General features: G+C 38.7%; 1 protein-coding gene and 2 long non-coding RNA genes across 30 annotated transcripts in view; 1 reads left to right on the forward strand and 2 right to left on the reverse strand.

Moving 5' to 3' along the window:
- Nucleotides 1-26,459, reverse strand: part of NF1 (neurofibromin 1) — a 267,698-nt gene extending 241,239 nt beyond the window's left edge. For 12 of the 26 annotated variants that reach the window (XR_014821450.1, XR_014821449.1, XM_084985244.1 and 9 more), the window contains exon 1: nucleotides 25,671-26,210. Coding sequence is in view for 21 of the 26 variants with exons in the window: in XM_084985244.1 (XP_084841370.1) it covers nucleotides 25,671-26,195 (525 nt within the window). In the remaining 5 variants the exon portion in view is untranslated. Of the gene's footprint in view, nucleotides 1-2,598; nucleotides 2,673-24,729; nucleotides 24,910-25,670 lie in introns of all 26 variants that reach the window. The other 14 variants (XM_084985250.1, XM_084985245.1, XM_021067460.2 and 11 more) reach the window with 4 other exon arrangements.
- On the forward strand, nucleotides 676-26,055 carry LOC146398266 (uncharacterized). Of its 3 annotated transcripts, none has more exons than XR_014821461.1 (3): nucleotides 676-839; nucleotides 21,468-23,555; nucleotides 23,819-26,055. It is a non-coding gene; the product is annotated as an uncharacterized LOC146398266 (long non-coding RNA). The 3 variants fall into 3 exon arrangements; XR_014821459.1 differs by having other exon boundaries at nucleotides 676-817; nucleotides 21,877-23,555; XR_014821460.1 differs by lacking the exon at nucleotides 676-839 and having other exon boundaries at nucleotides 21,138-23,555.
- LOC146398267 (uncharacterized) lies at nucleotides 9,244-18,203 on the reverse strand. The gene is made up of 2 exons (XR_014821465.1): nucleotides 14,330-18,203; nucleotides 9,244-13,297 (listed from the first exon to the last, which is right to left on the reverse strand). It is a non-coding gene; the product is annotated as an uncharacterized LOC146398267 (long non-coding RNA).

A 26,459-nucleotide genomic window follows, 5' to 3' on the forward strand; every position in this document is an offset into this window, starting at 1 on the left:
CCATTTTTCATAAAAATCAATAAGCCAATCTTTTCTTTTTCTTTTTTGGCCACACCTGCAGCATGTGAAAGTTCCAAGGCTAGGAAGCGAATTCAAGCCACAGCTGCAACCTACACCAAAGCTGCAGCAACACTGGATCCTGAGCCCACTAAGCCAGGCTGGGAATCGAACCCACAGTGCCACAGAGACAATGCCAACACCAGGTCCTTAATCTGCTGTGCTACAGCAGGAACTCCCAATAAACATTTCTAAAACCAGTATGGAATAGCACTACTATGACTTTTCTTGAAGAAAACCTTGGTTAATTTGCTATATTTCATATTAAGACTCATTAAAAGCTATAGCAATTAGGATAAACAATCAAGTGGGTTACTGGGACCAGGACACATATCAGAATGAAGAGCCCAGAAACTAAACTCACATATATAAGGAAAATTAATTTTCAACTGAATAAGCACTGCAGATCACAGGGGAAATGGGCTATTCAATAAACAGGCTAGAACAATTAGTTGTTTATCATATAGAAAAAAATTAAAAGTGGAATCTTTCACAACAGTAAATCCATGCAGAATAGACCTCAGTGTGAAGATAAAAACTAATAATAATAGCAATATCAAATATCTTAATGATGTAAAGGAAGAAAAGGAACAACACACACCAAAAGTAAAAAAATAAAAAACACAAATCAGGAGGTCCCATTGTGGCTCAGTTGGTTAAGAACCCAACTAGTATCCATGAGGATGCAGGTTCGATCCCTGGCCCTGCTCAGTGGGTTAAGGATCCAGCATTGCTGAGAGCTGTGGTGTAGGTCACAGATGTGGCTCAGATCCTACGTGGCTGTGCCTGTGGTATATGCTGGCAGCTGCAGCTGATTCGACCCTGGTGTGGGAACTTCCATATGTCACAGGTATGGCCCTAAAAAGCAAAAAAAAATAAAATAAAAAATAAAAAAAGACAGATAACAGCCAAGTATTGGCAAGAACAAAGAGTAACAGATACACTTACACATCGCTAATGGGCGTATCAATAAGATTGGTCACTTATAGAAAACAATTTGGCATTACATACTAAAGCCAAAGAAGCCTGTATTCTTATTCTCCCATATGTATGTATGTATGTATGTGTGTGTGTTGTGTGTGTGTGTGTGTATGTGTATATATATACACACACACTCTAAATTCCTGCATATGCACAGAAGACACACATAAGAATGTCCATAAGCAGCACTGCAAATGAAAGCAAAAAACTAGAAACAATTCAAGTGTTCATCACTGACAGCATGAATAAACAAACTATAGTATACTCAATGAAATACCATATAGCAGTAAAACTAAATGAACTACGTAGAACACAATGGATGACACTGAAAAAAATGATGCTTAGAAAAGAAATCAGAAAAATACAGTCTTATTCCATTATATAAAGATCAAAATCAGGAAATAAAGCAACATATTTTTAGGAATTCATATTAATTAAAAAAAAAGCAAGGGAAAAATTTTAATACGACTCAGGATGGGGTGGTAATGGTAAGAAGCAGGAATGGTAAGAAAAGACATAAGAGGAGTTCACGTCATGGCTCAGAGGTTAACGAATCCAACTAGGAACAATAAGGTTGCAGATTCGATCCCTGGCCTTGCTCAGTGGGTTAAAGATCCGGCATTGCCCTGAGCTGTGGTGTAGGTTGCAGACGTGGCTCGGATCCCGCGTTGCTGTGGCTGTGGCGTAGGCTGGTGGCTACAGCTCTGATTAGACCCCTAGCCTGGGAATCTCCATTTGCTGAGGGAGAGGCCCTAGAAAAGGCAAAAAGACAAAAAAAAAAAAGAGAAAAGTCCTAAGATCTGGACCATACAGGTATTTCCAAGGTATCAGTAATGTTGTACTTCTTAATCTGAATTTGGATTGACAAGGATTCATAGTATTATTTTAACAATAAATTGTACAAACACGTTTTGTAAATTCTTGCATGTTTAAGTTTCATAATACATTTTAAGTCAGAGATCAAACCTACTAGCAGATACATGCAAATTCATGCCTCTTGTAGCACTGTGTATAATAGTTTAAAAAAAAACCCTGGAACCCGAAAAATAAAATGCCATTTATCTGACAGAATATCATACATGCAGTTAAACTGAGTCAACTAAATGTAGATGTATAAACAGGGATCAAATCTAAAAATGTAATAGGTTGAAAAGCAGTGTATTTATAGTACACTTTTATGTAAAAATGTTAAACTAATTATTACTTTAGGGACATTTACATATACAATAAAAATACAAAAATAGGAAGAGAAAGAGTACAGATCAACTTCAGAATAGCAGTAAATACTAGAGAAAAGGAGAACTGGGTCAGGGAGGAATGCAAAGACAGCCTTAACTGTACCTTCAATCTTCTGCAAATTAAAAAAAATATATATATAAAAATATCCCTCCCAAAAGAAAAATGCGGAAATATTCATCCTCCTTCCTTCTTACCATTAAGTAATACATACACACACACACACACACACATATACATTCACAAAAAGAAACAAATCATGGAAGAAAGAAAATAAAAACCCTTCTGGAACAAGTGCAACCCAACAGTCAAAGAGAAGGCTACCTTGACACTATGTCCCAAGATGGTACATTCTTCCATCTTCCAGTTCTTACTTAATCTGTTTATCAACTTAGCATCTGGCAAAGCATTAAAAGTAGAGTCAGTAAAAGAATCTCTAATTTTTCAGTTCTTATTCAATACAAATATCCAAAGCTATTAAACAGAACTAAACAGTTGTTGCTACTCCTGACAACCAATAATCACAAGTTATGATTTTCTAATTTAATGGAAAGAAAAAGAAAAAAAAACTAGCTACAGTAGTTGATCTATACTAAACTCAAGGTATCCATCACTGAGTTGAATGGAGATACTTAGAGGAAATAATAAATATGGTGTTATTTCTCTCACTGATATAAACATAATTACTGTTTTATTTTTATTTTAAAATTATGATTTTTCCCTTAAATTAATCAAGAAACTTAAAGAAACACAGTATGCAATTTATGTAGTTTATAGTACTGAATACTGATTCTCACATCTGAAACCCAAAGGCAAAAGAAAAAAAACACTTCAAAAGTCACTATTAAACAAAATGCAAAAAATTGGCAAAAACAGATTTTTTTTTAGGTATGTGTGATTTAGGAAATTGCAGCTGATCATGAGTATGGACCATTTTTAAAGAGAATAGTATTATAATCAAAATTAAATTTCCTCTCTTCAGTAACTGCACCACAGTTAAGAGAAGTCCTTCCTTATTTATTTATTTTTTTTAACAGCCGCACCTGCTGCTTATGGACGTTCTCAGGCTACAGGTCGAACTGGAGCTGCAGTTGCTGGCCACAGCCACCACCAAGCCAGATCCAAGCTACATCTGCAACCGATACTGCAGCTTACAGCAACACCAGATCTCTAACCCAATGAGCAAGGACAGAGATCAAATCCATATCCTCACAGTCAGTATCTATGTCAGGTTCTTAACACACTAAGCCACAATAGGAACTCTGATCCTTCCTTATTCTTAAGACACACTGAAATATTTAGGAGTCAAGGAACATGATGCCTCCTCCACATACCAAAAAAAAGAATATATGGGAGTTTCCTGGTAGCTCAGTGGGGTAAGGACCCAGTGTTGTCACTGCTGTGGCTCAGGTGGCTGCTGTGGCATGGATTTGACCCTTGGCCCAGGAACTTTCACACTCCACAGGCATAGCCAAAGAATTAAATAAATAATCAAATTTTTAAAAGAATGTATATGTGTGTATATTACACACACATGCAGACACACATATGGAGAGAGAATAAATAATAAAACAAAAAAAGCAAAATATACACAGCTAGTAAAACTGGATAAAGAATATATGGGGAGTTCCCTTCATGGCTCAGTCATGAACATGACTAGTGTCCATGAGGATGCAGGTTCAATCCCTGGCTCCACTCAGTGGGTTAAGGATCCAGCATTGCCACAAACTGTGGTGTAGGTCACAGATGTGGCTTGGATCAGACGTTGCTGTGGCTATGACATAGGCTGGCAGTTACAGCTCCAATTCAATCACTAGCCCAGGAACTTTCATATGCTGCAGGTGTAGCCCTAAAAAAATAAAAAAATAAAGTATCAGACAAAACATGTAAAAAAAAAAAAAATATATATATATATGGGACAGAGTTCCTTTGTGGCACAGCAGATTAAGAATCTGATGGTGTCACTGCTGCAGTCTGAGTCTGTTATGGCACAGGTTCGACCCCTGGCCTGGCAACTTCCACATACCTTGTGTGCAGCCAAAAAATTTAATTATTTTAAAGACTATATGGGACTCTTTACACTGTTTTAAATTATTCAAAACTCTGAAAGTACATAGGTAGCACTGGCAGCTCCACACCTCCAATGTAGTGTTTATCTACCAAGACAGTCTGCTTCCAGTCATCATTTTAGCTAACATTTAAATTATATTTAATTGTGAAAATTATTTTCCTTACACAAATTTTTTAAAAGCCATCAACCAAGTTTCTGAATCACCCCATTTTCTAGTTGTGTGAAGAAATAATATGGTTGATGTTAAAAAATGAAAATGGGGAGTTCCCGTCGTGGTGCAGCAGAAACGAACCCGACTAGGACCCATGGGGTTGCGGGTTCGATCCCTGGCCTGGCTCAGTGGGTTAAGGATCCAGCGTTGCCGTGAGCTATGGTGTAGGTCACAGACGCAGCTCAGATCTAGCATTGTTGTGGCTGTGGTGCAGGCCCTCAGCAACAGCTCCAATTAGATCCCCAGCCTGGGAACCTCCATATGCCATGGGTGTGGCCCTAGAAAGACGAAAGAAAGAAAAGAAAGAAAAGAGAGAAAGAAAGGAAGAAAAGAAAGAAAGAAAGAAAGAAAAGAGAAAAAGAAAATGGACATCCAAATAGTAAAGTCCAAATAGGCACAGCTGAATGTTTATGTATGTTTACCTCTGGGATTCAAAATTTTCAGATCATACTAACAAAAATTCTCACACAATTCACAAATTTCAAATTTTAATAAATTTCCAATTTCAGAAGAAAAGTCAGAACAATCAGTGAAGATTCCAATCCAGGTTTCACCTCTTTCCTGAGCCTGAGAACAGATTTTTTGAATGGTAAAGATTCTGTGTGTGGTTGTAACCTGACATTTAAAACAATTCTAAAATCATTCCAGGGAAAGAAGAGGCTTTTCAAATAACAGAGTTCAAGAACTTGCCACCGCACTTAAGCTTACTAGTTAGTTCAAGCCAGAAGCCTGAGCTGTTTAGTCATGTACTAATGGCTATTTGTTACTATCCGTCTGAATGAAAGAGAATTTAATTCATAAAAAAGGAAAGATACAGATCAAAATAAACTTAGAATCATCATGAAGAAGCAAAGAAGAGGGTCATTCTACTAGCTGTTGTAATCCACCTGGGTTACCTAGCCAAAAAAAAAAGACTACTGCTAATAAGAAGGACAGGCAGGAATTTATCTGGAATCCTGAGGATTCTCTGAAATATCTATGTGTAATATTTTATGTATAATAGTAAAAGTTAATGGAAAATACACACATACAAAGCAAGACCAGTGAGGACACATAACTCTTCACTAATTAAGGTTTGGGCTACTCTACCAGCTAAGGTCCTGAATGAGGGCAAAGAAACACTGACTGAGAAGAAGCAGTTACAAAGATGAATTTACAACTGCTCAACTATTTAACAAAAGCAAAGTCTACAGTTACACATGTATTGTTCTTTCCTTAATACAGAAGATTTTACATGAATGTATAAGCCAACTTCTCCCTCAATGTTATACAAATTTTATTAATAAAGGTTAACTTTACAATTTAGTATTTAGATAGAAGGATATTCAGATGGAACTATGAATTTGAGACATAATTAAAGCATCTTAAAAATGAACAGTGTAGGAGTTCCCCTGTGGCACAGTGAGCTAAGGATCTGGCGTTGTCACTGCAGTGGCTCTGGTCACTGCCGTGGTGTGGGTTTGATCCCTGGCCCAGGAACTTCCACATGCTGGAACTTCCATGGCCAAAAAAAAAAAAAAATAGTGTGAATGTCACCCAGGAATGGATACAATGAGTACTGGGACTTGGCTTCTTAGCCAAAGGGGTGGACTGTGCCAACTGCTAAGTTACTGCCCCTCATATTTGCACCTATCCTTGTTTCTGATGGTGGGGCTACTGTGCAAACTACATTTCTTCTTTGCTAGCTGGCTCCCTGTTAAGGCTCTACCAAGGGAACACTAAAGAAATCTTGTTAAGACTGGAAGAGGGGCAAAGGACTTGCTTGATTCTTCCTTTTTGCAAAAAGGATATACAAAGTATCTACACTAACTTAAACAACCTTGGCAAAGAACAAACTTGGAGGATTTACAATATCTGATTTCAAATTTTACTATAAAGCTGCAATAATCAAGACTTTGTAGGCAGAGCTTCCTTAACTGCCCACCTGCATCTCTCACAAGCATCCTATCTTAATAAATCTATTTCTTGCCTAAAAAAAAAAAAAAAAGACTGTGGATTGGCAAGACAGTAGGCATGCAGAATCACACTAAGTACAAGAGTTAACTGAAAGTAATAGATTTTAGTGTAAAACCTAAAATAATAAGATTTCTAGAAAAAAGAACATAGAAAAAGCTTTCTGACCTTATACTAGACAAATGTTTCTTAGATACACCATCAATAACATGATTTTTTTTTTAGAAAAACTGATAATATGGACCTCAGCAAAATTAAGGACATCTGCTTTCAAGACTTTGAGAAGAAACAGCAAACAAAATAAAACAAGCCAGAAACTGGGAGAAAATATTTGCAAATCATATATCTTGTAAAAGAATTGTATTCATTATGTGTTACAAGTTCTCAAAACTCAATAAAAAAAACTCAATTTTTAAAAAATGGGCAAAAGATTCAAACATACACTTCATCAAAGAAAATATTCAGATGGTGAAGTTCCCATTATGGTGCAGAGGAAATGAACCCAACTAATAACCATGAGGTTACCAGTTTTATTCCCTAACCCTAACCAGTTTTATTCCTGGTTAAGGATCCAGCATTGCCGTGAGCTGTGGTGTAGGTCACACAAGCGGCTCAGATCCTGCGTAGTTGTGGCTGTGGCTGGCAGCTGTAGCTCCGATTAGACCCCCAGCCTTGGAACCTCCATATGCCACGGCTGCAGCCCTAAAAAGCAAAAAATAAAAAAGGCAAAATATTCAGATGGTAAATAAATGCATGAAAAGATGCTCACTAGACATTAGGGAACTCAAAATCATAATGATATACCACTCCATGCCCACCGGATGGCTGTAGCTAAAAATTTTTTTAAAGAAAATTTTTCTTTTAAAAAAGTGTTGGCAAGGATGTGGAACAATTAGTACTCTCATATACTGCTGCAAAATGATACAACCACTTTTGAAAACAATGATTGGCAGCTTCTTTAAAACTATACACCCGGGAGTTCCCGCCGTGGCGCAGTGGTTAACGAATCCGACTAGGAACCATGAGGTTTCGGGTTCGGTCCCTGCCCTTGCTCAGTGGGTTAACGATCCGGCGTTGCCGTGAGCTGTGGTGTAGGTTGCAGACGTGGCTCGGATCCCACGTTGCTGTGGCTCTGGCGTAGGCTGGTGGCTACAGCTCCGATTCAACCCCTAGCCTGGGAACCTCCATATGCCGCGGGAGCGGCCCAAGAAATAGCAACAACAACAAAAACACAAAAGATCCAAAAAAAATAAAAAAATAAATAAAACTATACACCCATCATATGATCTAGCCATTCTACTCCTTTGTATTTACTCCAGAGAAATGAATGTATACATCCACACAAAGTCACATACACGAATCTTCACTTGCAGTAGCTAAAAATTGTAGCAACCCAAATATCTACCAGTAGGTGAATGAATAAACAATCTGTGACATATCCATTGAGAAAAACAACTCAACAGCTGTCCAGAAATGGGATGGAGGTAGGGAATGGATTATGGGGGCTGGAGGAAACTTTTGCAGGTGATACATACATTCATCATCGTGATCATGGTGGTGTTATCACAGGCTTATAAATATAACACGTCATCAAACTGTAAACTTTAAATATATGCAGTTTTTTAAAATTTATTGTATGGCAAGTTTACCTTAATAAAGCTGTAGCATTTCTGTTATTCTAAAATAATAAATTAAAATTTCTAAATTAAAGTTCATAAACAGTTCTTGAGAACAGGGGGAGAAAAGGCAATATTTTTGTATATTTATTTACATTGAGTGTATATTTACTAATTTTACATCAGTTGGGTGCTCTTCATTATTTCCTACAGTTTATCCTTCCACTTTAGATGTTTCCACTCTGCCTAAAGAAATTCCTTTAGTAATTTTTACAGAGCAGGTCTGCTGATAATTCTCTCAGCTTTTGTTTATCTAAAAATGTCTTCATTTCACCTTTATTTCTTAAGGATACTCCTGCTGGGAACAGAATTCTAACTTGGCAGTTTTTTTCATTTGACACTTAAAAAATGTCATTATATTATTTTCCAGTTTCCACAGTTGTGTTCAAAATTCAGCTATCAGTTATATTAGTTTCTTTGAAAATAATGTCTTTTTTCCCCAATCTGGTTGTTTCTAAGAGTTTCCTTTTGTCTCTAGTTTTCAACAGTTCAATTAAGATATGCCTTAGTGTACTCTTCTTATATTTACCTTGCTTGAGATTTGCTAAACTATTTAGATCTATGGGTTGATATCTTTCATCAGTTTTGGAAAATATCTTATTATTACCTCTTCAAATATCTGCTCCCACACTAAGTTCTCTTCTCTATCTTTGGGCCTCCAATTACATTATTCAACTTTTTACTAAAGTTCCACGTATCTCTTCAGTTCTGTTCCACTTTTTGCATTGTTTTTTCTTCCTTTACTTCAAACTGGATATTTTCTATTGATTTGTCTACAAGTTCCCTGATGGCCTTGTGGTTAAGAATTCCAGTGTTGTCACTCCTGTGGCTCAGGTTTGATCCCTAGCCTGGGAACTTCAGCATAGCCAAAATATATTTCGTTTTCACCCAATGGATAATTAATTTCACATACTGTGGGCTTCTTGTTGTGTAATTTTTGTTTTATTTTTAATGTGTCAGATACTGTACTAAACCCTAGGAATACAGCAATGAAAAACAGGTGAAGTCTCTGCTCTCATGGAACTTAAATAATATATATTCAACTGACCAGTTTTCCCTTTCTTTATTTTTTTGTCTTGTTAGGGCCACACCTGCAGCATACAGAGGTTCCCAGGCTAGGGGCTGAATTGGAGCTATAGCTGCCAGCATACACCAGAGCCACAGCAACATAGGAAACAGCCAAGTTTGCGGCCTACACCACAGCTCATAGCAACGTTGGATCCTAAACCCAAAGAATGAGGCCAGGGATGGAACCTGCATCCTCATGGATACTAGTCAGGTTTGTTACCACTGAGCCACAACGGGAACTACCCCCCTTGGTTTTCGGGGGGCGGGTTAGATAAATAAAGAGTAAAGCAAGGGATGAAGTGAGAGCCTAGAGTCCTGCACCAAAATTTTCTCATTAACATATAAATGACCTTAAGGGATTGCTGCTGTTTTTGAATCCTAAAACATCTATTTAATTCCTTTCTATGGAGTCCAATTCTCTACAGAAATTCTTCACCTCTTCATTTTGTCCACATTTTCCTATATTTTCTTTAGCATATCATAGTTATTTTAAAGTCCTTGTCTGATAATTTCAAATACCCGTGGGTCCACTTCTATCGTGTATCTTTCTTCTTAGTTATGCATCACAGTTTTCCACCTGTTCAAATTTTTACAAACTGTTCATTGTACACTGGATACTGTAAATGAATGAACCTCAGACTCTATCTTTCCAGGGAGCATTCACCAATTATTCTATTAGGTAAAGGGATGAGAGAGGCTGATCACTTCAATCCATTCAGGAACTGAACCATGTCAGGGCTATGCTGAAGTTTTAGAAAGACTTAGTTCACCTCTGGTTCATTTTCTTCAGTCTGTATCCAGAATTGGCAATTGTCAGCAATCCTCTTCTCATTAACAAAGGGCTCTTCTATATCTGGAATTTTTATTAATCTAGTCGTCATACTGCTTCTAAAGGCCTCCAATATTTTTTAAAATATGATTTTAAAAGTTCAGCTTTTACCTACTTATTACAGTGATAGAGATAACCATATTATGACCTACTAAATACTACCTAGAAGCTCGTCTCCCTGAACATTATACAGTGATTCACAAACCCAGCTTTATATATTCAAATGATATGACGAGATTTTTTTATACTACAATTCACTGTCCATATCTCTGTAACTAACAGATGTTCAGTAAGGCCAGGAAATCTTTACTTCTAAGAAGAATCTTAAGTGATCGGGTAGAGCTGACATTTCTAAAAAAACAATGTGCCTGTACCAGTGGTTCCTACTCTCCCACTACCAGCTCAGGACTGAGGAGGACATTAAAGAAAGGAGATACACTACAACAACTCATAAAATGATACATGAATATAAAAAGTTAAAAGTTCAGAATCAGTAAAGACTTTAAAAAGTATTAAAGGAAGTTCCCTTGTGGTACAGTGGGTTAAGGATCCAGTGTTGCCCCAGCTGTGGCACGGGCTGAAACTGTTAGGCAAGTTCAATCTCTGGCTCAGGAACTTTCATGTTTTCCATGGGGTTTTTGGTGCCACAAAAAATAAATAAATAAATAAATAAAATGTTGAAATACATAAAGGCTTCAAAATACATACTAAGCTCAAAAAGAGGAAGAAAGAAGGACGAGAACCACTAGTTATAATACATGATATACTATCAATAGCAGATTAAAACTATTCAATTCATTTTTACTTCTAATTGTTTTAGTAGAAAACAAACTTACCAACTTGAAAAAGAGCATTGTTGAGAGCAGTCAGAACACTTACATAAAGCATAAGGACCCTACCTACCTGCTTTACCTCAATTCAAATCTACATGAATTAATCCAAGGGTACAGATGAAAATTTTGAAATGTGACAAGGGAAATGCTGCCAGCAAACTGAAAACTCATGAAAAATAGAAAGGTGCCAGGCTGGAAATGAGAAAATGTTGCCTCAAAACACAGTGGTGAGTAAAAGTGAAAAGGTCATTTCAGGATTATGGATTTAATTTAATGCCAACATTCAGATAACTTTAGGACTGATTATTATGCAAATGACTTTTAAGAACTTACAGAAGGAAGCACCATTTACAAATAATAACAAAATCTCACCTGCATAAAGCAAGTTTACAAGCTACCTTCACATACCTTATCTCACAGCTTTGATTTTGCAGCATCCTGTGAAAAAGGGCAGGTAGCATTATGTCCCCCGCCCCAACCTCCACACATGCTCTTCAAAATACTTAGACAGCTTGATGTGCCCAAGTTATTACCTCATTCCTCAGTAGACAATCAGGACTCAGACTCAAGTCTTCTGATTCCTAATTGAGTATTGCTTTTATATCACACAGCTCTTAAAGTCAGTGAGTTAAGAATAAGTCATGCAGAAATGATACGGTAACTGGGACTGTTTCAAAATAATGAAGAAGCTCTGAACTGGAAAGTGGTAGGCATATAGATAAAATACAACTAGAAATAAAAGTAGACACTGAGTAATGGGCACATGGGGGGTTCATTTATAATCCTTTCTCTACTTTTGTACATGTTTAAATTTTTTCATAATAAAACTTAAAAAAAATACACATGCACACAGATGCCAATTAACATTTGCTAACAGGTTAACTGTACTCGTAATTAGATGAATACCAAAAATATAGACTACCTGAAACAGCCTTTTTCAAGCCTCACATAACACCCTCATACACAAAAATACTGAGAAAGGATGAAAATGATATGACTGAATATTGACCATCATTGTACCAAGAGGAAAAACAACGATGATAGTGAAATATCTTAACAATGTGTCCTCTAAGAAGTGACTGAATGAATAATACAATTCAGGGGGAAGGGACGGCAACCGTGAAGAGTACTTAAGATTTTTCTTCAAATATTTTTAAAGTAAAAAAAAAAAAAATCTGAACAGTTACAGAGAACAGAATTAGGAACAATGAACAGAAGACTCAAAGAGGCCAAATTCCAAACTTTTCTACTCTTCTCACTCTTCCTAGAGGTTCATGATTCATGTGCTGCTCACTAACAAACCCTGTCACAGTCATGTACCAATTTTCAAGATATTTTCCCCCATCATCAAAACAATTTGACTCTTGGCTGAGTTTCTCCTCTACTTCACATCCACCACCATCTAGGTATCACTTAAAAGTTAGTGTTACCTGATAAAGCACAGGACTGTCAAATTCCAAATTTCAAATAAACATGAATAATATTTTTAGTATAAGTACACCCCATGCAATAATTGGGAAATACGTAATAATAATTATTCATTGTTTATCTGAAATTCACATTTAACTGGGTATTCTATATTTCTTTTTTTTTTTTTTTTCTCTTTAGGGCTGCACCTGAGGTATGTGGAGGTTCCCAGGCTAGGGGTCCAAATGGAGTTACATTTGGGGGCCTGTGCCACAGCCACAGCAACTCAAGATCCAAGCTGCGTCTTCGACCTACACCACAGCTCATGGCAAAGCCAGACCCTTAACCCACTGAGTGAGGCCAGGGATGGAATCCCCAACCTCACAGTTACTAGTGGGATTTGTTTCCACTGCGCCATTATGGGAACTCTGAGCATCCTATATTTCTAACTGCTAAATCTGGCAACCCTAACCTAGGTGACTTCAATGTCAAGGTGGGCCACCTATCCAACATCTGGTCCTCAACATTCTATAACAGAAACATTGTCTACAAATTTAGCTGAGTCCTTACTACTGCCCAATCTTGCTAAGTGTCCTTAAAATGCACTTTTTCTCTCTTTCACTTACCCCAACAGCTATTATAAACCATACCCATTCTTTCCTTCTCTACTGTCTCGAAATTCATCACCTGATTTAGATCCCTATTTTCTTCAACTTTCTATGGCACTTCATTCCAACATTTCCCTTTATTATATTCTTCAACCTCTCCCAATAAAGCATAAGCCATTAAGTGAAATTATATTCACCCAAAGCCTTCAAAAGAGAGTTTAAACATTTTGGTATGGCATAAAATAATCTACAAGATTAACAACTCAGTTCAGGCTTCATTTGCTCTGTCAAGCTCTCCCTGACTGCCCAGTCTAAATTAAGTGCGCCTTGGTAGTTCCTGTCGTGGCGCGGTGGTTAACAAATCCAACTAGGAACCATGAGGTTATGGGTTCAATCCCTGGCCTTGCTCAGTGGGTTAAGGATCTGGCGTTGCCGTGACCTGTGGTGTAGGTCACAGACGCAGCTCGGATCCCGTGTTGCTGTGGCTCTGGTGTAGGCCGGTGGCTACAGCTCCGATTGGACCCCTAGCCTGGGAACCTCCATATGCCACAGGAAGCAGCCCTAGAAAAGGCTAAAAGACAAAATAAATAAATAAATAAAGTGCTCCTCTTCCATACTTCCACTGCATTCTAAGCATCCTTCATAATATTCACCATAACTTTCTTTTCATCATTCTCTTACTAGACTTTAGGTTCCTTGAGACCAAGAACTATGTCTTTTTCTTTATTTCCTCAGCATATACCACAATATTCAGCATCTACCACAAGCAGTAGGCACTTAAATGTTTACTGATCAAATAAGACAGATGAGGATCAATTTAAGGGCGTCCCTAACAATTACAATTCTACTAATGGAATGTGTTACCTTAAGATGTAGTATCCCTGCTTGCCCAAAGGGCAAAAGAACATTGTACATCATACTACTAGTTATGGGACAGAAAAAAAAAAAAAAGGATTTATCCCATTGTCTTTAGAGGAACTGGCTAAATTTTGTGTAGTACTACTATCCTCGAAAAATCTAAAATCAGTACACCTGTCAGGTAGACTTCTCTTGAGGGCAGGTCACAATCCCTTCGCACTGAAATAGCTGAAGGCACCATAACAAGCTCCTATAATTTAATTATTTTATTATAGTCACCTCATTCAGATCCTACTTTTTTTTTTTTTTTGTCTTTTTTGCCATTTCTTGGGCCGCTCCCGCGGCATACGGAGATTTCCAGGCTAGGGGTCCAATCAGAGCTATAGCTGCCAAGCCTACACCAGAGCCACAGCAATGCAGGATCCAAGCAGCGTCTGCAACCCCCACCCCAGCTCACGGCAACACCAGATCCTTAACCCACTGAGCAAGGCCAGAGATAGAACCCGCAACCTCATGGTTCCTAGTCAGATTCGGTAACCACTGAGCCATGATGGGAACTCCCAGATCCTACTCTTATGCTAACCTTAAGCTGCTAAAAACTGAGATAATTTTTCACATTACTACATTCTAGTTAAATTTTATAAAGTAACATTTATTTGCTTTGTTATGATTATTTTCTGATAAGAATACATATGCAATGTAGAATATTCAAAACTTATTTTTAAAAATTAAGAAAAATAAAAATTACATATACCTTCAATTTTTAAAATATAAAAGAAAGTATAATCATATAAGTAAATCCTCACATTATATTGTTAATAGAGATTATAAAACAATGTATCCCATTCAATCCTAATAACCTAATAAAAGTTACAGTATCTAATATTTAGTGTGCTCCCTCTTTGTGCCAGAAACTATGCCAGGTGCTTTACATGTATTTCCTAATTTAAATCTCACAACAATCTCTGCGAAGTAAGTACTATTATTGACCCCTTTTACAAGTGAATAAACTGAAGGCTGACGTTAAGAAACTTGGCCAAAAACCAACTATAATGGAAAAAATAAAAATTATTAAAAAAAAGAAAAGAAAAGAAGAAACTTAGCCAAGGACTAGTACACAGTAGCAGAGCCCAAGTGGTCTGATTTCAAATTTTAACTGTGGTTCTCCTCTGAGTCACAGTATTATAAATGACTTTTATTTATTATGATTTTGTTGGATTTTCCTATTTCTACAATGAATATGAATTACCACCATATTTTTAAAGTAAATGTCCAAGTAGAGGTTGAACAATCATCTGTCAGGGCTACTGTAATAAGTAATCTCGGATTCCTTTTAACTAAAAATCTGTAACTAATCAATTAATGAGTGGAATTTGTTTAAAAAAAATGAAACAAAAACCAATCCATTTTAAGAAATATAAAAGTTTTGGACTGTTAGACTATATTTTTCCTATTTAACAGATAACGAAATAACTCAGAATTGAGGAGATACACATAATATAGCAAAAGCTGTTCATGTCAGGGCAGAAACCAGAGCACAGGTTTTCATAGATCTTCACTGCCAAAACAGTATCTTCTATCTCTCCCATCCCCTACTGCAAATTCAGTTATCAGAAGCCAAAAACTGAAACATAACAGGAAATACAAATACTTCTTTTTTTCCCCATTTAATCTACAACCCAAAAGGAAAAAGACCTGTCTGGAGCATAAAGGCAAAACATCTTCCCAGCCCTGAGCTGGGACAGAAGTGAAAGGCGCTGATACAGATTTGGAAAGGTACTCCAAAAGACAATGATTTGAAAGTTTTTATTGGGAGGCAAGGAAGAGCTGCAAAAGTAGACAAAGAAATGAAAGAGGGAAGGTAAGGAAAGAAAGACCAAGGAATCCAATAGAACAAAGCACTCAAACACTACCAAAGTTTAAGCAGTTGCCTCAAATTTAATCAAATCCTAAATGGAATGTTCTCAGAGTATGAAAACCAACTTTACAAAACTTGATTGTGAAATGCCAGATAAAAGAATGAAATAAAAACATCATCTCATCTGTACATTTCTGTTGGTACTCTCACCTTCAGAATTCAACTCTCCTCACCTAAAAATCTGCAGTGAGTTATAAAATGTCATAAAACTAAACAAAAGGGGAACAATGTTACAACTTCTACTAAACCAGAGAAGTCTGACAAAGTGAAAAGAATGACAAATAATGAAATTGAGGATATAATGTTTAAAACTTATGTCTATTTCTAACACATGACCAACTGAAAAAGATTTCCAGATACTCTCTTATGAACCTAAAAGACAAAACAAAACGTGTCATTTTTGAGTGAAGAAGCAATAATACTTTCCTCACTTTACATATTTGTGCTATCTGTTCACAAAATTTAGACCTTTTTTATAAAGCTCTATTTATTGAAAAGTTACTGCTCTAAAGATTAAGACACCCACTCTCCAGTTTAAACTCAATTAATTACATGCCATAAGACGGAACAATTTGCTTTGCCTCTCCATTTTTTTTTTTTCTATGCAGAGTAGAAATAATAATAATACACCAAACTACAAAGAGACGATTTAAGAAATGCTGCCAAGGGTAATAATCATGGTAATACACTGTGATGATTATTTACACCTTCCTTTCACATCAGATTCCCACCTAAGACACTAAACAAGCCCATGATGTGAGAGTACAGCAGGTTTATCCAATTTTTCAAATGAAAACAGAAAACTGAAGTTCAGAGAGGTTGACTTGCCCAAGCTCACACTGAAAACTGCCCAGTCAAAAGCTCTTTCTCATACTATGTAGTATACCACCATCACAAATTTGAGGCAGTAAGAGTGGTTTTTTTCATGCCCAATACTACAAGGACTATTCAAAGAAAGCTGTCAACAATTAAACAAAAAAGGGTCACTTGAGATTGCTATGAACCACAAGTACCCCCAAGGCCATTAAATGGATATAAAACTATGATTAAAATAAGTTAAAGGAGCTTCTGCTATAGCACATGGGTTCAGTGGTCTTGGGGTCCCATCCCCAACCCAGCACAGTAGGTTAAGGATCTGGTGTTACCGCAGCTGCAGCCTGGGTCGCAACTACAGCTTGGATCTGATCCCTGGCCCGGGAGCTCCATGTGCCATGGGGTATCAAAAAAAAGTTAAATAAACGTCCTTTTTTTTTTTCTTTCTTGGTCAAAACGGCAGCATGTAGAAGTTCCAGGGCCAGGGATTGAACTCGCGTTACAGTTGCAACCTGCACCACTGCTGCAGCAATGCCAGATCCTTAACCCAATATGCCACAATGGAACTTCCAAATAAAAGTCCTTTAAAGCAAATTTCTAAAAGTCCTGCTATTTACTCAATTAACTTCATGCCTCTTGCACTAGACCCAACACCCCGCTGGGGGACATGAAATGGAGGTGGTAAAGATTTCACCAGGAAAAGTTAAGCAGTTCCCTGAAATTCAACAGGATAAGATACTCTAAAAGATAAAATATGAACAGGGGCAAGCAACAGCTTGTCGACTGTAGTGGCAGCCCTAAGCCAAACTGAAAGAGTGCCAGGCTGTGGTTTAAAGAAAATATGCAATCTGGAAGTTTGCACCTCAAGTTATTGCTACTGCAAAGTAATTAGTACCATTTATAGCAAAAATATGTAAAGTTTACAGAATAATTCCAGTTCTTCCTTTTAGGAAGAGATTCCATATCAGCCTAGGGCTTTCTTTCTTAACAGTAGCCATTTTGATAGTATAGTCACTGGCTCAAAAGCCACTCTCAAAGAACCAAAGAATTTAATTATATATCACAGGCATGTAACATTTAAAGGGTCAAATAACACTATCTACAGCAGGGACCTGAAGAGAATTTACTGGAGGCACTATCAATACCAGTTATTTAGATTCTACAGATTGTTAAATTTTTCTTCAGTACAACCTCTGAGTGTGCTCTGTTTACTGAAGGCTCTACCACACAGAATGATACAGAAGTTCACAAATTTAACAGAAACCTTAAACTTAATTTACAATCACTGCAATGTTAAACAAATTAACTTTTCTATTCAAGGTCAAAACAAAACTCTGTCAAAGAATCTGAAAAATACATATATGCATATAACTAAATCACTTTGCTATATACTTGAAACTAACACAACATTGTAAATTAGCCATACTTCAATATTTTTTACATGAAGCATTAAAAAAAAAAACCTTTGTCTCACCACCTCCAAGAAAATGGGTTATCCTAAAAGATGTCAGACAGAATAAGACAATGCTTTTTATAAACACAAGTCAATCTTCAGCAAAGAGTTTAAGATGCCCATATTCTACTTCAGTATTGATTCTAAGCCTTTTAAGCTGACCACAAACCTTCCTTCTACTTCTATAGAATATTCTCCTCCTGAAACTTCCTTTAAAAAATGAGTCTTCCTATAACTCCCATCCCTTGCCTTATAGACACAGACACACATAAAATCCCCAGTGGAGAGCAGACTGAGGTCTTGGGAACACATGTGCAAAGCACGTTTTTAATTAATACATTGCTCACCCTGAAAAAGCACATTGTCATACTGCAACAACATAGTGTCTAAATGGAACCCCATAACACCAAATTTGAAAATAAAACAAAAACGCCCCACAGGAGTGTGACTAATTTTAAAGTACAAAGATGCAAAAAGAAGGCAGGCTTACTACTGGATTATACCTCTAACCTTTCCTTTAAGGATAAAATTCTCCATAAATACATGCCAAAAAAAAAAAGTAGTCAATTAAGGTTCTAATTTCCTATTGTCCTATTGACAAAAAAAAAAAAAGTCAAATAAAGAAATGTAGCAAACGGAGTTCCCATCGTGGTGCAGGGGAAATGAATCCAACTAGGAACCATGAAGTTGTGGGTTCAATTCCTTGCCCTGCTCAGTGGGTTAAGGATCCAGCATTGCCCTGAGCTGTGGTGTAGGTCGAAGATGCGGCTTGGATCTGGCATTGCTGTGGCTCTGGTGTAGGCCAGCAGCTACAGCTCCAATTAGACCCCTACCCTGGGAACCTCCATATGCCACAGGAGCGGCCCTAAAAAGACAAAAAGGCAAAAAAAAAAAAAAAAAAAAAGTGTAGCAATATTTAAAATTTAGGAAATTCCATTGTGGCTCAGGGGTAACCAGCCCAACTAGTATCCATGAGGACTCAGGTTTGATTCCTGGCCTGGCTTAGTGAGTTAAGGATCCAGCATTGCCGTGAGCTGTGGTGTAGGTCACAGACGCAGCTCGGATCTGAGTTGCTGTGGTGTAGGCCCGCAGCTGTAGCTCCAATTTGACTCCTAGCCTGGGAACTTCCATATGCCACAGGTGTGGCCCTAAAAAGCAAAAAAAACAAAAATAAAAACAAAAACTAACATAACAATGTCCCAATTCACACACCTTATAACATTTTTCTATTACATTTCCCAAACCTGAAGAGCCATATAATATGTACACCATGAATTAGACAATAAAGCAAGAAAACAGATTGATTAAAGACACCCATGATAATGTTACATAAGCACCCTCTCAACATTCTAAGTATTTGCCAATGAATGCTAAAGTAAGGTATATACAGGCCAAAGAACATAGGGGGAATATCTGAAGACTAGTCAATCTCCTTTATCTAGTAAAAACACAAGAATCAGTAAGCTGGCAAGAAAATGTAAAAATTTTACTTTTGAATAATTTTAGACTTTTCAAAATCTTTCACATTCATTATCCTATCAGACTACTGCAAAAAATTTCCTTATGTAGAGACCTTCCACTAAAACTTAGTGACAAATTCAAGATCACAAAGGCAGTTAATCAGAAATGAAGCTTGATTCAAAAAATGTTAGTTCTGTTTGAGAATATATAAATATATACAAGTTACTGCTTAAAGTTCTCTTTTCTTAAAAACTTATTCCTAGTTAAAGTGTCGCTTAACTTATAAGACCTAGGCTACTATAAACATTAAATTAAAGTTCAGTTATTTACATTTAAAACAAAGCCAAAACTACAACTCCTTTTAGCCAGTCTACCTTTCCATCAGAAATCATATGAAAAACATTCCATCAATGACTCACTGTGTGCTTATAACTGTGCTGGGCGCTGGCATGACTGTTAGGAGAATTCTAACAGAGGTTTCTTGCTTTTTAGAAAGTTTATACTCTATTTGATAAAAAAAGATAAAAAGAAAACAAGACTAAGCTATATGCAACCAACCCTCCTGAAGGGAGACACCATACAGGACAGATTATAGAACCCCAGGTGACAAGCATACCAAGAAGTAAGGTTACAGCGGATATAGTCTAAATAGACTTTGTGGGGAAAAATAAAGCTTAAGCTGCCTATTTAAGTGTGGGCAGGTATTAGAAAAAGATAAAGTAAGAATTAAAGCAGGGGCTGGTGTAAACCAAGGCTGAGAAACAGGAATAAACCTGACATACACAGAAGAGATTGAGCCAGCCTGCCTGGAACATAGGTGCACGCTAAGGCATAATGAGAAAACATTAGGTAAATTCAGTGGGGTCACTCTCACTCCCAATAGACCGCTGTGGCACAGGGAGATGTGTTACAATATTAAAATCATTGAATATTTAAACTAGAAAGAAATTTTACAGATTTTCTAGTCAATTCCAACAGGTAAGGAAATTTGGGATCCACGGAGATCTAATGGCTAGCCTAAGGATTAAGGGCGTCAATAGCAGAACAAACTCAGACCCTCATTTAGGAACCCCAACTCAGAATGGGCCACATGTAAGACAGAGAAAGCGTATCTGTCCAAAGATTGATAAGAACTTCAACACACAAGATCTGCAAGCATACATATAAGAAGTACTGTGCCTTGGGAATTAGAGGAGAGTGGTTTCCAGGGACAATGAACACCACAGTGGCATTACAGTTGAGCAAAAACCTCTGTCTGGCCAGAAAGAATCACTTTCAAGAAAGCAACCTTCCAGAAGGAAAGAAGAGGCAGAAGCTAGTTTTCAGAGAGTTATAAAGGAAATAGGTGGATAAACAATAGAGATAGCAGGTAGCTAACAACAAAAAGAAGAAAAAGATTGATCTGTACAGAGAAAGCTATTGGACCAAGAAAATGCTTAAGAAAAAAATAAATTTTAGTTAAGCCCAAAGGTGAAAAGGAAGTTCACATAAAAACTAAATTAGATGCTTAATTAGGTGGAGAAAGCACAGAGAACTAACTGAGGACCATTTGGAAATTGTTTTTAAAAGATGAGTTCCAGAATAAAGAATAAGCATTTTTTCCCCTCACTCACCATAATATACCTCTTGCCAAAAGAATATTCATTTTCATGCAACAGAACAAATGGTGGGGGAAAAAATGTAATTGTAATGTATACATGTAAGGATAACCTGACCCCCTTGCTGTACAGTGAGAAAATAAAAAAATTATAAAAAAAAAGAATATTCATTTTCAGCTATTTATAAGGCCTTACAAAAATGGCAGACCAGGCCTTAAGAACAAGGCTAAGGAGATTTTTTTTTTTTTAACCTAAAACAACTTCAAAGTTTTATAAATCTATCTGGCCAATTAATATGTAGCTTGTAACTCCAAAAACACTTGCAATGACTTTCCAATGTGAGTTTTACACCACATATTCAAAGGACATTTCCGATTTCAATTTACAACAATCAATATGCTATGATTGAAAATCAAAAATCAGTTTATTCTTGGAGTTCCTGCTGTGGCAAAGAGGGTTAAGAATCAGACTGCAGTAGCCTGAGTTGCTACAGAGGCTCCGGTTCAATCCCCAACCCAGCACAGTGGGTTAAAAGATCCAGTGTTGCCTCAGCTGTAGCATAGGTCCCACCTGCAGCTTGGATTCAATCCCTGCCCCAGAAACTTCTATGTGCCACAGGTGAGACCATATTTAAAAAAAAAAAAAAAAAAAAAGTAATCCCTACTACATTCTTTAAAATGTTAATTTTTGACTTTTTTTTTTTGTTTTTTTGTTTTTTAGGGCCACACCTGCCCTAAAAGGTAGAAGTTCCCAAGCTAGAGGTTGAATTAGAGCTGCATCTGCCAGGCCTACGCCACAGCCACAGCAACACGGGATCTGAGCCCCATCTGTGACCTACACCACAGCTCATGGCAACGCTGGATCCTTAACCCACTGAGCAAGGCCAGAGATTGAACCTGCATCCTCATGGATACTAGCTGGGTTCATAACAGGCTAAGCCACAATGGGAACTCCCTTTTTTTTTGGCTTTTTATATACTGGTTTTACTTGACCAGACATGGAAAATTTAAGTTCTTAAATGAACATATTTATAACATATCATTTGGTGATATATCTTCTCAGTTTCTTAAAACAAAAACCTTCATACAACCAGTTTTCTTATATGCCCTTTCAGGAACAAAGTCCTACAGACTGGTGGGCATACGGGGCAAAGTGAGGCATGTAAGAAGGTTCTAATGTAAAGCTACACACCTAAAATTTGTCAATTTCATTTAGAAACTTCCCTTCAGCACTATAAAGGCACTTAGTTAAGGAAAAGCAGAAGATATATAATCAACTTTCTGGCGCCCAACCTTGTAACTGTCAATTCCCTAGTCAAAGAAGTAGTTACTTTTTAAATTAAGTATTATTCAAGTTAGGCCATAAATATTAGATTTAGGTACAATACCAGCAGATTACAGGAATTTTATTTTACCCACTTGGACACAAGGACTTGAGCTCAAAATGTCACTACCACTTCTTTTAACTGGGTTTATTGCACCAAGTTGCTGCAATACCCAGCAGAGTACAATATGTAATCAGCAGCAGCTAGTAATGCATTTCTACTGTAATCACCACAAACATTAGAAGTCCAACCAAAACATTAATTCAGTCAACAGAGTTGCCATCTTTTGGCATGCACATGCTCTCTGGCTCAACATATGTCTTAGCTATAATAAAAAGAAGCAGCTTGACTTCCCTGGACCCAGTGAAACAAAGCACAGACAATATATCCAAAATTAAAACTTTGAGAGTGGCTGAAATGCTTAAGACTCTTATACAAATATCTCTCACTACATGCAAGGCTTTTCCCCCCTCAATAAAAATGTAAACTCTTCTCTCCTAACTACACTTTTGGATTATTAAACAAACCTTATGGGACACTTAACAGAAAAAAAAATATTTCTCAAATACTTTTTCATACTGAGGTTCCTGTAATTAAATCTGCTATATGACCTTGGAAAATCACTTAACCTCTCTGTGCCTCAGCTTTCTCACTTTCCAACGTCAAGGTAAACTCTAATTTGAATTAAACATTCATTACTTCTATAAAAAGTTAATGTATATAAGAACCTTATATTAAACACCAAAACCCTTATACTTTTACATCTCAAAGTCAGTGGGCTTTAACCTTGTAAGAGAAAAATGTGAGGAATAATTTGTCCTATGGATCTTTCTCTTAATTACAACATAAGGAATATATTTTTTAAATGCTTCCATTTAAAACTCTCGTCTTTAATTATTAACTGATGGTAGTGAGTTTGATTCCACAATATTCATAACAAAGCAGCAACAAAGTTTTAAGTTTTTTTTTTTTTTACACTGAGACAAAAAAAAGGAAACATTTATTTGCATTACTGGGCCTACAACCAAAATCATTCCTCTTTTAAAATTTAGAAAACTATGTTTTTCATTATGTGGTAGATAAGTGTAGAGATCAACAGGTAAGTAGTGAAGAAATAAAGTTTAAAAATTAATTGGAAGGGGGTAGGAAAAAAATTTTACTTAAAACAAAAATTGGGGAGTTCCTGTTGTGGCTCAGCTGGTTAAGAACCCAACATAGGCTCCATGAGGATTCAGGTATGATCCCTGACCTCACTCACTGAGTTAATGATCTGGTGTTGCTGCAAGCTTCAGCAGAGGTCACAGATGCAGCTCAGACCAGTGTTGCCATGGCTGTGGCATAGGCCTGCAGCTGCAGCTCCAACTGGACCCCTGGCCCCGGGGAAATTCCATATGCTGCGTGTGTGGCCAAAAAAGAAAAAAAAAAAAAAAAAAAAATGCAGTAGTTCTGTTGTGGTGCAGCAGGTTAAGGACCTGGCATTGTCAGAAACTTGGGTTGCTGCTGTGAGTCAGGTTTGATCTCTGGCCCAGGAAATTTCATATGCCACAGGCATGGCCAAAACAAAACAAAAAAAAATGGGAAACAACAAGTGTGTGAATCCTTCAAATTCCTGCATCCAGATTATACTGCCCATACAGTTCAGCTTTGGGTTTCTTCTGTATGCCTTTTAAATTCTTATTCAGGATTTAAAATTACACAGAGAAAGTCTTTTCTATCAAGGTCTAAATCTAAGGCTCTATATATTACAATCCAATATATGCAGGAACATTTCATTTCCTCAAATAGACTAGTAGCACAGTGGTTTAGATACTTTTTGGTTTGGAAGCAGAAGGATGGGTGAAAGAACTCCTTCAATTCTCTGACAGCTTCATAATTCTATTTTATCTCAGTAGCTTCTTCTCAAATTTTTTCTCAATTCCTCTGCGTATTCCTAAATACTTTTTGGTTAGTTCAGAAACACTGCAAGAAAATGTTTATGGATCAAGTAAAAGTGGAGCCCTCCTCCCACCTCCATTCAGCTCATAATCAGTCTTATGATTATATCCAGTAAACAAAATAGATTGACTCAATCTTAAGCAGTTCCTCATCACAGGAAGCCCATGGTAGAACTGCAGCTGCAAAAAGCATCCCCTAAGACCATCCCTAACTACCTACATACATCAACACAAAGTTAAACTAAATCCTACTGACAAAAGGCCATGGGTGCATTCATTCCAATCAGCCCCAGGATTTAGAGTTTGAAGCTAAGGGAATAAAAAGGCATCTCCCCAAACTATGAAACTTTTTTTTTTCCCATCTCAAATATTCTCAATGAAAGTTCTCGTCAACCAAGAGGTGAGAGCTAAAAACAAAAACAAAACACTAGCAGAATTACCAGCTCCAGGACCACTTCCCAGCTGTCTTTGCTTGCTGTTGTCAGTGGCTCAGATGCAGTTTCCCACTTTCCTTTCACTTTCCTCCCCTTAATCCCCAAGATTCCCACTACAGAAAGCAATATTCACATTCTCAGACCGCTGGCAAAAAACGCGGGTGGGGTGGGAGGTGGAGACTGCAACTACCAAAGAAGAGGGGGAAAAAAGAAAATATTTCAGAGGGAGGGGGGAACTAGAACCAAGGTTTCCACTGCCAAAAGCAATGTAAAAGCTAGCCTGGTATCATCAGGATTTGGGGGGACGCCCGCGTAGGGCATCAAAAAGATGTGCAGTGTGTGTGCACTTGGAGCTCTCCGGGCGGGCTGAGACGATGGAGCAGAAAGTAAGAAAACCTATGCTTTCCCTGCTTTCTTCCAGTCTTCCCCTCCAAGAGAGGAAGCTAAAGAAACTGGGGGAGGGGCGAGATGTTACTGTTCTTCCATTGGGGGTACACAGGTCGGGCCTTGGGGTTCCTTCAGCTACTTTCCCCCAGTTAGGAGGACCACTGAATAAGAGGAAACCCCTAAATGTTACCCAGCTCCGTCAACGAAAAAAAAAAAAGTAAGAGGGGATGATTAAATCCAGATGGAGAGCCCCAGAAAGCGCCCCCAGGTCACTCATCCCTATTAGCAAGCGGAAGGGCTGGGATAAAGAGGATGGAGGGTCGGGGGGGTGGTGAGGGAAAAGGCCCCACCCCCCCGACTTAGGAGGGAAGGGGAGCCCGAGCCACCAGCCGTCCCCTTCTTCCCCGCACCTCCCCCCTAGGCCACCCCCACTTATCCCCCCAGCCTTTCCTCTGGAGCCCGAGGCAGCCGCGGGGGAGGCGGCCGCTCCTTCCTCCCCTCACCCACTCCGTCCCCACCCCCACTCCGCTCCCACCTCCCGCTTGCCACGGGCCCGTTACCTGCTCGTCGAAGCGGCTGACCACGGCCTGGACCCATTCCACCGGCCTGTGCGCGGCCATGTCCTCCCCGCGACCGGGGGGCGGCGGAGGGACCAGGCGGCCGGCGCCCAGGGCCGGGAAGAGGGCGGGGAGCGGGGGCTGAGGTGAGGGGAGAGACAAGGAGGGGGTCTGAGGAGTGTAGGCTCCGAACGTTCCCACGGGGGTGGGGATGGGGGGCCTGCGCCCCACCGGGAAGGGGAGAGGGGAAGGGGGCGTTGGCGAAGAGGCTGGGGGGAGGGGGGCGGGGAGGGGGGATCCGGGGAGGGGAGGGGGCCTCTTGGTCGCTCTCCCCACTAGCGCCGTCTCCCCACAGCCATCACAGTCCGAGACGCCGCCATGACACCCCACCGGAAGTGGGATCCTTTCCACGGCCCGGGGAGAGGGAGAGCGAGCGAGCTCGAGATTGAGAGCGCGGCTGGGAAAGGGGAGGGGGAAGCGAGAGGGAAGGGGGCCTGCCGCGCATGCGCCCGCGCCGGCCGGTTTCATTAATGAAAAAGCGAGTCCTCCTGGAGGTGACGTCACCTAACTCCTCTGGGCCCGGAGGCGCGCGTCCCTCTTCGCCGCTGGGCTCAACTCGACTCCGGCTCCGGTTGCTGCTGGCGAGAGTCCAAGCCGACCGGGGAGCATCCGCTCCCATCCCACCGCCACCTCAAGATCCCCCTCCCCCGCCGGCCTCCGGGTTTGGATTGCTCCCCGGGTTGGAAGTTAGAGGCGCCCCGGGGCTAGCATTTCTCTCGCACGCAGGTCTCT

This window comes from Sus scrofa, chromosome 12 (genome assembly GCF_054392235.1).
Source record: "Sus scrofa isolate SSC_HxYL_T2T_F1_AM1 chromosome 12, Sscrofa_HxYL_maternal_Yorkshire_Landrace_v2.0, whole genome shotgun sequence".
Classification (NCBI taxonomy): Eukaryota; Metazoa; Chordata; class Mammalia; order Artiodactyla; family Suidae; genus Sus; species Sus scrofa.